General features: G+C 35.7%; 1 protein-coding gene across 1 annotated transcript; it reads left to right on the top strand.

Moving 5' to 3' along the window:
- The first annotated feature begins 413 nt into the window (after positions 1-413).
- LOC136755280 (uncharacterized) lies at positions 414-10,246 on the top strand. Its single transcript, XM_066711748.1, has 11 exons — positions 414-735; positions 1,654-1,801; positions 3,033-3,165; positions 3,603-3,878; positions 4,178-4,322; positions 6,358-6,665; positions 7,618-7,795; positions 8,307-8,451; positions 8,967-9,105; positions 9,447-9,710; positions 9,970-10,246. Exons 1-11 carry the CDS (start codon positions 672-674, stop codon positions 10,120-10,122), a joined length of 1,953 nt encoding a protein of 650 aa, XP_066567845.1. The 5' UTR covers positions 414-671; the 3' UTR covers positions 10,123-10,246.
- The last annotated feature ends 1,787 nt before the right edge of the window (positions 10,247-12,033 follow it).

Genomic DNA, 12,033 nt, shown 5'->3' on the forward strand with positions numbered 1-12,033 from the left:
CAGTAACTGAGCAGATTGTGAAATACTCAGACCGGCCCGTCTGGCACCAACAACCATGCCACGCTCAAAATTGCTTAAATCACCTTTCTGTCCCATTCAGACATGCAGTTTGGAGTTCAGGAGATTGTCTTGACCAGGACCACACCCCTAAATGCATTGAAGCAACTGCCATGTGATTGGTTGGTTAGATAATTGCATTAATGAGAAATTGAACAGGTGTTCCTAATAATCCTTTAGGTGAGTGTATATATATATATATATATATATATATATATATATATATATATAGGGCTGTCAGTCGATTACACTATTTGATCGGTTAATCAATGAACATTATATATATTATATATATATATATATATATATATACATTTTTCTTGTCTTTGTTTTCAGATATAATGTGTTTTCTGTTTTCAATCCAGCAGGGGGGGTGGCAGCATTAAGAGATGGTGTTACAGTATAGTACTGCTTTATTTTCTGTTATCATATGCTAAACCCAAACAGTCTTGTGAAGGCGCTCTGGTAGTCACATAACTGACAAGTGACAAGTAAATGACGTTAGCCCTGGTGACAGAATACTGCCTAGTGACAAAGCAGTCTTCAGGAAACCACATCCTTTCAGCACTAAAATATATATATGAACCTAAAGTAAACCAGCTCACTTTCTAGAAATGACGAGAGCCTGGGCATGTTGGCTGTGCATCACTGCACTCACTCTGCTTCACCTTCCAGGAGGTAAATATTTGGAACTTATATACAAATATATTTTAAAGACATACATACTTTTTATTGCATTGACTTTGCTAGCTGGATTAAACATTTTTATTCAATATAGAATAATATAGGTTCAATATAGACAATACAGGCTCAAGTTGATCTAAAAAATACAGATTGAATACATTATTTATATAGATGTAGACATTTGTTGGAGGGTCTTGAAAAAAATGTACAGACAATATAGAGTCAGACAAGAAAGATCTGATTCATTAGTACAGTCCTACTATACTGAAACTGGTTATGTACTGCCTGAATGGCCAGGGCCGTGCTGAAAGATATGAGATTTGTATTGCCTTTGTTTTGAGAACCTGCATCTATATTATAGTCTGGATTTTAGTTGCAGCTGCCAGGAAACAGGTCCAAACATGGACGTCTATGGCTAAGAATACCACGTAATATTCCAGTTAATTTCACTGGCAATCACAAATTTGAAGTATACTAAGCTGCAAACTAGCTACTGCACAGCTTATTCATTGCAAGTGTCCCAATATGCTTAATATTTTGCTGATAGTGTGCAGTTATGTCATATTTACCTGTGGGTTATCCTACAAGCTACTCATTGTATTTCTCAGCATTGGCTTGGCCTGTGAGAGGGATTCAGATAGAATTAGATGATTGTTAGAAAACTAAACTGGCAATGTCAAGATGCATTTAATGTGTTAGAGATTGAAAGGCTGATTTCTGTCCCATCACCCACCACACTGCAGTACTGGTAGAGACAGAGAGCTGTGGTACTGCCAGTGATTGTTATCAGATGCTGCAGAAGTCATATCTCATCTCATCTGGCCATAGTTATTTAGTTTAATTGTGTGAGACTTGTGTTACACGATGCTACAGAAAAACAATGATGGATCTATAATGTTGCCCGCTTTTCAGACAACAGCATGGAAATCATCGGGGGCGATGAAGTGCCAAAACACTCCAGGCCTTATATGGCTCTTCTGGAGGGGAACACTAAGGGGATATGTGGAGGAGCACTGATTGCACCAAAATGGGTGGTGACTGCTGCACACTGTAAAAACATGTGAGATTGTCTGGCACGTTTTTTCTTGCACATTTCACAGCTCCATTCGAGTCATGGAATTGAAATTACAAATAGATGTAGCAAGCACAGTTAAATTATTTTGTAAACTGTCCCATTTGTTCAGCTTTGATTAAATCTGTGTGGTGAGAACATCAAAATACACTCACCTAAAGGATTATTAGGAACACCTGTTCAATTTCTCATTAATGCAATTATCTAACCAACCAATCGATGAGTCTCGATTTCTGTTGAGTCAGAATTTGGCGTAAACAGAATGAGAACATGGATCCATCATGCCTTGTTACCACTGTGCAGGCTGCTGGTGGTGGTGTAATGGTGTGGGGGATGTTTTCTTGGCACACTTTAGGCCCCTTAGTGCCAATCGGGCATCGTTTAAATGCCACGGCCTACCTGAGCATTGTTTCTGACCATGTCCATCCCTTTATGACCACCATGTACCTATCCTCTGATGGCTACTTCCAGCAGGATAATGCACCATGTCACAAAGGTCGAATCATTTCAAATTGGTTTCTTGAACATGACAATGAGTTCACTGTACTAAACTGGCCCCCACAGTCACCAGATCTCAACCCAATAGAGCATCTTTGGGATGTGGTGGAACGGGAGCTTCGTGCCCTGGATGTGCATCCCACAAATCTCCATCAACTGCAAGATGCTATCCTATCAATATGGGCCAACATTTCTAAAGAATGCTTTCAGCACCTTGTTGAATCAATGCCACGTAGAATTAAGGCAGTTCTGAAGGTGAAAGGGGGTCAAACACAGTATTAGTATGGTGTTCCTAATAATCCTTTAGGTGAGTGTATAATGATAATGGTTATTTGATTGCTACATCTCATGAAAGCAGCAACATGACATATTCCATGAACAGAGACACATAATCAGTCTAAAAATGTGCACTGCAGTAACACCTTCTCACTCTCCATAAAAGTGATGTTACAATGTTGCCACAGCATTATTTTATAAGCTTTTTTACATAAATGACTTGCACAGCACACTCCAATATCTAAAATAATGACAACAGAATCTCTTCAATTTGGTCATTTAAGCATGTGTGGAGAATTTGTGAATAGCAGGTAAAAGACAATGCAGTAATTTGGGGGCTTTTCAGATATACGGCTATCCAGCAAAATATTGATTGTCATTCCAGTGCATGCTTTCCTCCTAAGAAAGTTTTAATGCAATATATCTTAATTTGTTTCAACAACAGCATCAAGGTAAAGCTTGGAGTTCATTCTCGGTTAGAAAATGAAAAAGAAATACAGATCAAGAAAGTGAAGAAAAGTGTGCCTCATCCATGTTATGATACTGTAAACCATTATAATGACATCATGCTCCTAAAGGTAATGATTACATATTTGAACACTGTATATACATTTTCAGTCTTCTGTGCCACATAAATACTTTTTAGGGGTCTCGAAGTTCTTACATTACTTCTTTTGGGCTGCATTTTTTGTTTTGTTTTGTTTGTTTTTCTACCTCATAGAAGCTTTCAAATGACTTCTCAGTATAGTTTATTAGAGAAAAATGTCACAAAGCATATGAACGTTGAAAAGTTAAATCTCTGTCTAAAAAGTGTTTTTACTGCATCTAACAATGTGTATTCATGGCTTTATATCTTCTGTAAAAAAATGCAATTAGGCATCCAATATTAATTGATAAAACATGAATACAATGTCAATTAGCAAGTCCTTAATATAAAGTGTTACCTATTTGTATATTCATAATGTGCGTTTCTGCACAATATGATTCTTAAATCTTCCATCTCTGTTTTTTACAGCTTGATAAGCAAGTGAAGAAAACCTCTGTTGTGTCTTTCCTCCCCCTGCCAAACTCTGGGAAAGATGTGCCAGGAGGAGTAAACTGCACTGTGGCTGGATGGGGGAAAACAACCAATACAGCAAATAAAGGCTCAGATGTATTAAGGGCAGTAAATATCACTGTCATTGACAGAAAGAAGTGTAATAGTGCAGAATACTATAACCTAAATCCTATCATTGCCAACAACATGTTGTGTGCTGGATGGGTTGGGAAAAAAGAGAAAGACACTTGCCAGGTGAGCAACACCAGGCCTTATGAGCAAAACATTCTGGGAAGTATCAAGCAACTTTTCAAGTGCCTGTAATTAAGTCCAAGACCTGAAGTAATGTTATATTACTTCATATTTCCTTTTGTATATGACTTCTCCTCATTCTATTTGTATTCCAATGTCCAACATAATTATTTACCTGAAAAACACTAAAATAAAGTTCCGGCCCTGTTTTGTTTCAATAGGTCTTTTCCATTGATGTGTGAAATGAATGATTTGTTGAAGTCCAACCATTCAGCCTTTTCTCTGTCCTTTTTTTCTGACAGGGAGATTCTGGAGGTCCACTCATCTGTAATGGTGAATTTAGAGCTATTTCTTCATTTGGACGCCGTTGTGGGATTCAGAGATATCCTGGAGTGTACACACTTCTCGATCAGCATAACATCATGTGGATCCATAAAATAATGAAGAGTGAAGATTAAAATAGGTAGTTCTGTAACACATTGAAGGCCATGCATATCTTTCAGATAAATCTTGAGTCAAGTTGACCTCTAGAGTAGACAATATCTGCTGACCCATGTACATTTCTTCTAGTTACACTGGTTATGAAATTAAGCATTTATTGTTGTTGCCTCAAATTGCTGGCTGAATGTGAAGCACATTGATCCAAATATACAGGCAATTCTTCTGCAATGTATAGATTACTTTAATAACATATGCATTAGATGTGACAGAAGAGAAAAACTAGATTGCAGCCATATAATGTACAGCCCTCAATAGCATTGTTCTTTCAATTTGTTCCTCAGTGGCTTCAGTCCAGCATATTTTATAGGATTCATAAATTATACCTGCTTTAGACATGGGGAAATGGGTTGACAGGATCACTGTTTTAAAAGAACATATAGAAATGCAGCAAAAACAGGGTGCAATGTATTTGTATAGCAACATAGTCTTCTGAGTTGTACTTATTAAAACAGAATCATAATATGTTTGTGTCACTGATTATATAATTTTATAAAAAGTGTTAAAAAAGGGTCCAACTTAAATTTAACACAATTTAAATTTTGTATACATAAGGAAAAATATGATTATATTTATTATCTATGTATTATGTTTATTGGATTTAAAACATTAAAACTAAAGAAGAATATATGAAAAATATGTCCCTTCTTTCCTGTAACATTATTTTTGTTTTGGTAGAGACCAATAATAATCATCATCATCATCATCATCATCATTTTGAATAGTATGTTATCAGTCATGTCATTTCCTTGATGAATTTGTCTAACTCCTTAAATGTATAATATTTTCAAATATAAACCAGTAAACCTAAATATAAATGTAAACAAAACATTGACATACTGTATGTATTAACATTAATTATTACAAACAATACATTTGGTACTGTACAATGTCACTTTATCTACACATATAATTAATGTAGTTTAATAAATATCTGCTCTTATATTCCATCATTTTACGTATTAATTAATTTGTTAAATTATGGTTGAATTGTTAATTATTGTTTTCTCACAAAGTAAGCAATCTTAGATTCACAATTGCTAACTAACGTGGATAACTACAAAACCCTATGTAACAGCATGAGAGAGAAAATATGTGCACTTAAACTACAATACTGTGCAAAAGTTTTAGGCAGTAAGAATATTTTCAAAAATAGACATGTTAATAGATTATATTTATCAATTAACTAAATGCAAAGTGAGTGAACAGAAGAAAAATCTACATCAAATCCATATTTGGTGTGACCACCCTTTGCCTTTCTTTCAATTCTTCTAGGTACACTTGGACAAAGTCAGGGATTTTGTAGGGATATAGTCATGTGTATGATTAAACAATTATACCAGACAGGTGCTAATGATCATCAATTCAGTATGTAGGTTGAAACACAATCATTAACTGAAACAGAAACAGTTGTGTAGGAGGAATAAAACTGGGTGAGGAACAGCCAAACTCAGTTAACAAAGTGAGGTTGCTGAAGACAGTTTACTGTCAAAAGTCAAACACCATGGCAAGACTGAGCACAGCAACAAGACACAAGGTAGTTATACTGCATCAGCAAGGTCTCTCCCAGGCAGACATTTCAAGACAGACAGGGGTTTCCAGATGTGCTGTCCAAGTTCTTTTGAAAAAGCACAAAGAAACGGGCAACGTTGAGGACCGTAGACGCAGTGGTTGGCCAAGGAAACTTACTGCAACAGATAAGATGCATCATGCATACTTCCCTTCGCAATCAGAAGATGTCCAGCAGTGCCATCAGCTCAGAATTGGCAGAAAACAGTGGGACCCTGGTACACTCATCTACTGTCCGGAGAAGTGTGGTCAGAAGTGGCCTTCATGGAAGACTTGTGGCCAAAAAGCCACACCTCTGACATGGAAACAAGGCCAAGTGACTCAACTATGCACGAAAACACAGGAACTGGGGTGCAGAGAAATGGCAGCAGGTGTTCTGGACTGATGAGTCAAAATTTGAAATATTTGTCTGTAGCAGAAGGCCGAAGGGTGGGAGAGCAGTACACAAATGAGTGTCTGCAGGCAACAGTGAAGCATGGTGGAGGTTCCTTGCAAGTTTGGGGCTGCATTTCTGCAAATGCAGTTGAGGATTTGATCAGAATGAATGGTCTCCTCAATGCTGAGAAGTACAGGCAGATACTTATCCATCACGCAATACCATCAGGGAGGCATCTGATTGGCCCCAAATTTATTCTGCAGGATGACAACGACCCCAAACATACAGCGAAAGTCATTAACAACTATTTTCAGCGTAAAGTAGAACAAGGAGTCCTGGAAGTGATGGTATGGCCCCCACAGAGACCTGATCTCAACATCCCCGAGTCTGTCTGGGATCACATGAAGAGAGAGAAGCAACTGAGGCTGCCTAAATCCACAGAAGAACTGTGGTTACATCTCCAAGATGTTTGGGCCAACCTACCTGCCGGGTTCCTCCAAAAACGGTGTGCAAGTGTACCTAGAAGAATTGATGCTGTTTTGAAGGCAAAGGGTGGTCACACCAAATATGGATTTGATGTAGATTGTTCTTCTGTTCACTCACTTTGCAATTAGTTAATTGATACATATAATCTATTGGCATGTCTATTTTTGAAAGCATTCTTACTTCACAGCATTTTTTACACCTGCCAGCCCACAGTATAAACAGCAGAGCTAAACCATTAGGTGAGCAAACTTTCCATCTAATTCTTTCTGAAGGCAGTTTGCACACAATGGACAATAAAAATCTTCTTAAGGCAGGAATTAAATACTCCACCATCTGAAAGAAACCGATTAATCAGAAACTTAAAATACAAAGGAAAAGGTTCTTTATTATTTATTTATATCCCCACCATGACCATCACCATCAGCCCATTACAATGGAAGAAGTCCTCCCAAAGATGTTTCCACTTGCTTCGATATATTGAGCAAGAAATATGCCTCTGATGCCCCCCACTCATTTCTATCCTTTATTTTCTTAAAGAACTATGACATGCATTCACTCTGACATACTGTTAAGACTATTAATGATGATGCCATATATAGGGCTACATATTTTATGGTGATCTAATGGTGATGGAAAAAAACAAAAACCTGATTACAAAAACCTGAGGGTTATCTCTGCCAGAGTGTCTTTGATGAACTGAAACCATTTGAACTACAGAGGTTAGTGAGTCACCACTGAGTTTCCTAAACAAGTCACTTCACAGAAGAAGACAGCTGATAAGTTTAGCTTGGTAACCAAAAAAATTAAACCAAAAAAAAAAAAAAGCACATCCCCTTTACCTCACAAGGAAGTATAGGTATCTATATATATATACATATAAAGAAGACTTGTGTTAACACAGAGGAAAATACTCTTCACCCAGTAACAATGGTAAAGTTATCAGCTTTTGGAATCTGTGTGGCTACACTTATTCTTCTGATGATTCCAGAAGGTAAGAACTGAATTACTTGTTTGCTTATTAGATTTTTATTGCTGTTTCATCCTGTCACATGTGGTAGTCAATAAAGCAGAAATGTGAAACTTTTCATTCCTCAAAAGGAGAAATTGATCCCTGTCTTTTGATTCCTTGCATATATGAGCAATGAAAACATATTTTTCAGTACTCATATTATTCATAAATGATTTTTACTTGACTGATAATGATTACTTTACAGAGCAAGACAAAACAGTGTATGCAATCAAATAAAGAAAGGGCATTGCTAGATAACAATAAAGGACATTTTATATTAGTAGTCTTGTTTAATGGCTCTTCAACATGTCAGGTTAATTTGAAGTCTATGAAGAGTTCAGATGCCATTCATTATACTGCAGGTGTTTGAAAGCTTCACAGTGCAACATGAAACTAAAAGGCTATTTTATAGCACGACAATTTAGTTCTGGTAAACAACAGACAACTTTTTGAAGATAATATCATTGATCCCTTTTAAAATATATACTTGCAGATTCCTGTGTGGAAATCATTGGAGGCAAAGAAGTGGAAAAGAATTCAAGACCTTATATGGCACTTATACTGGGGAAAAACAAACTGTGTGGAGGGGCTTTAATCAAATCTAATTGGGTTCTTACTGCTGCACATTGTAAAAATGGGTGAGTTATTTACTGTTTTTCTAAAATAATTTATGGCAGTAAAATATGGCTTTTTAAAAATTAATAAGACTTAAGCATCATAGTGATTTTGTCTTCGTAGGGTTTAATATAAATATATAACTTTTGCAAAGCACCATACATTTTCACAACACTGACATGGAATATGTGTGTCACGGATAATGAGCACTGGGAAATGAGTTTACTACGTAGCTTTTGCAGGGATTGGTTGAAGATAACATACAGTGACTTCAGAAGATTTCAGTGTTTGGTGACTGCTCTAGCCATGACAGAACTGTGGAAATTCTAAGTCCCTTTATATATTTTAGTTGTTTTACTTATATATGTCTCATTGTACTCTTCTGCATAGCCCATAAGAGTAGTGTGAACTTATTGTCCAGGACAATGCTGAAAATCTGAAATTGTTCATATCTGACCCAGCTGTTTGAGTAAAGGTTTGATTGCAATAAGGTTACCCTGTAATGTCAGTTTCATGCATGTATTCTTCTATTTTTTAGTAATACAATTAAGGTGGTTCTTGGAGCCCATTCTCGTTCAAAACCTGAAAAGGGGAAGCAGGAATTTACTGTCATAGAAGAATTTCCTTATCCCTGTTATGACAATTCAACTGGAGAAAATGACCTGATGCTTCTGAAGGTAATATTTGTTCTATCCTTCCTGGACACATTCTAATCTTTTAGATATATAATGTGTTTAATATAAGAACAAATATAGCTAATATCTCAATAAAAGATACTTCTAAGCATAACAGTTATTCAGGTTGAAATATGTCATTAAAACTGTATCCCCCATAATTGGCATTAATATAAAATGATAACTATAAATGCTTTTTAATTAAATTATGGACTGTGGAAATTGACTATTAGTTACTAAGAATGTAATTACATACCCCCATAGATCCTAAGCAAATGCAGTTAGTTATGGATGTTCAAAATATGTTTGAGTAATATACACTGTTTTCCTGTTGTTGTTTTTAGCTGAACAAACCAGCTCAAAGTAACACAGTTGTCAAAACATTAAGACTACCTTCACCAGACCAAAAAGTCAACCCTAAAAGCAAGTGCAGAATAGCTGGCTGGGGAGTGACAGGCAAAAAAGACACAGAGGGCTCGGACGTGCTCATGGAAGTCAACGTTTCTGTCATTGACAGAAAAAAATGCAACACCAAGTATTATGATTTCAAACCTGTCATTACAAATAACATGATTTGTGCCGGTGATAAGAAAAAGGATTCTTGTGTGGTATGTATTATTTTTATTTCAAAACTGATTAGAAATGCATTGTGCATATCAAGGAACTGAACTGTTTATCTAACAATAACTGTTTGATATTTTTCCTAGTATTATTATGATAGTCATGAAACTTTATGCAGAGATTTCAATCAGAAAAAGAGTGCATTCTAGGATGTTCATTATCATATGCTCATATGTTGAAAACTTTATTTTTAAAAGATGATTTCATAATTTCTGCATATTTACTTTCTGATTTCTATCTCCTCAGGGTGATTCTGGAGGGCCCCTCATTTGTGATGATAAGTTTGTGGCCATTTGCTCATTTGGTCATAAAAAATGTGGCACGGAGCCTGGGGTATATACTTTGCTGTCAAATTTACACATCCAGTGGATTCACAAAATAACTGGGGGGGATGAATAAAACTTCCAGCTTTTCATGTGACCAGAATCTGAAGAATATTCAACTAAAAAGACAAACTTGTGAAGATAATGTACATCATTGATCAGTAACCTTCAGCATGAAAGAGCTTTATTTAAATATATATATATATATATATATATATATATATATATATATATATATATATACGTTTTAAATAAAAGCATTATAATGTATTATATAAAATATACCATTATACCATGGCATACAAAATGTTAGAAAAGACTCAAAGTAATGATTTATTATTTGGAATAATAGAGAATAGTCACAATCTGGAACAAACTCCCCAGTGATGTGGTAGAAGCTGAAAATTTGGGAACATTTAAAAATAGACTGGATAGGATCCTTGGATCACTTAGATATTAATGGACACCAAACGAGCACGATGGGTCGAATGGCCTCCTCTCGTTTGTAAACTTTCTTATGTTCTTAAACTCTTTTGGAATGTACTTTTATGTAATTTACTGCACCTGAAGTTTTGCGTCTGAGCTTCATTTTCTTATTAAATTTGTTAAGCACTCAGAAATGCCTATGCATAAATACAGCAAATAAACATGCATTTGTTTTGTATTGAATCAATAGGTAAAGTCAGTTTTAGTGAAGTCTTTTTCACATTAATTATCTTAATAGTCTCAGGTTTTGTAGCCATTTGTAGCAAATGTTCACTTAGATTTGTCTTATTTAATTTATGTATTTTCATGTTGTTTTCAGTGTGCATGTTAAAATTGGAGTTCTCCACATTCATCCATGACAGTGCAATACAAAGCTGATAGAAATTAACTAATTAGACAAATTCATTTTGGGAAAATATAAAACCCTCGTGTCCCTAACCAGCGCATGTGTGAGCACACTCTGACCACAAGCATGAGGTCAGAGGTCAAAAGAAAAAGGCCTGTGAGGAGATTAAATGTAAAATGAAGAAAAGATTGTGTATGTGTTTGTTGTAATGTATTTAACTTCATTTTGACTTAAATTCTTTCAATAAATAATATTTAATTCAATTAAATCATGTCAGTCTGTCTCTCTCCAACACTTAGAAGATCTCCCAGATCTTCTAAGTGTTATCAGCAAGGAATTATTGGAATGTGTGCATATCCTGTATCTATGCTGTTATTGGTAATAGGAGGGACTAATATCCCTGACAGCTTCAGACTTCATGGGGCTGGTATAATAAGCCCCTGCTAATGCATGCTTCTGGGCCTGCAGTTTCAAAGGATGTCATGTCACATATTAAATATTCCACTTATTTCATCATACAGATGATCAGAGGCTCAGAAAAGGTTAGAAAACAGGTCAGAAAACAGGAACAATATTCTTCCACTTGAAACTACACCACAGAGGTTAAAATTAAGGTTATTAAGCAAATGGTTAAAAAAAAAAAAATGACTCCACAGTTAACTGACCCTGTGAACGTTGCCATCTGTGTTAAGAAGTCCCAGATAGGTGGGTTTCCTAGTTTCCATATCAATTTTTTTAATCATGACAACACTTCCCCCATTACAGAGTGTGAATTTAACATTCATCAAAGGGGCAGCTGAGAATCGCTGTTCTCTTTGGTGCATGAATGAATCACTCATTGTTCACAGTAAAATGTTGAACAGTATTTTGAGTAGCTTTAATTTCACATATTACTTTCTGTGGCACTTTTTATGTACATGTCATAAATAAATTGATTTCTTATTGTACTCGTAGACTTACTGCTGCTGTCACTCCACCAGCGATCTCTTAAGCTACACCTTTGTGTATATATACACTTTCCCTCTTAAAAAACAAATTTTATCCGTGCTAAACCCCTACTTTTTTCTCCCATGGGTGCTTCAGCTCCTACAAGAAACAACATTAAAATCAAGCACAAACAGAAAAGACAATAACTTACTATACATTTTGTATTAA

Source organism: Amia ocellicauda, chromosome 8 (assembly GCF_036373705.1).
Source record: "Amia ocellicauda isolate fAmiCal2 chromosome 8, fAmiCal2.hap1, whole genome shotgun sequence".
Taxonomy (NCBI): domain Eukaryota; kingdom Metazoa; phylum Chordata; class Actinopteri; order Amiiformes; family Amiidae; genus Amia; species Amia ocellicauda.

Coding starts and splice junctions, on each gene's coding strand:
- LOC136755280 (XM_066711748.1), top strand. CDS start 672: ATGACGAGAGCCTGGGCATGTTGGCTGTGCATCACTGCACTCACTCTG. Junction 3,166..3,602: donor ATGACATCATGCTCCTAAAG/GTAATGATTACA, acceptor TGTTTTTTACAG/CTTGATAAGCAAGTGAAGAA. Junction 9,106..9,446: donor ATGACCTGATGCTTCTGAAG/GTAATATTTGTT, acceptor TGTTGTTTTTAG/CTGAACAAACCAGCTCAAAG.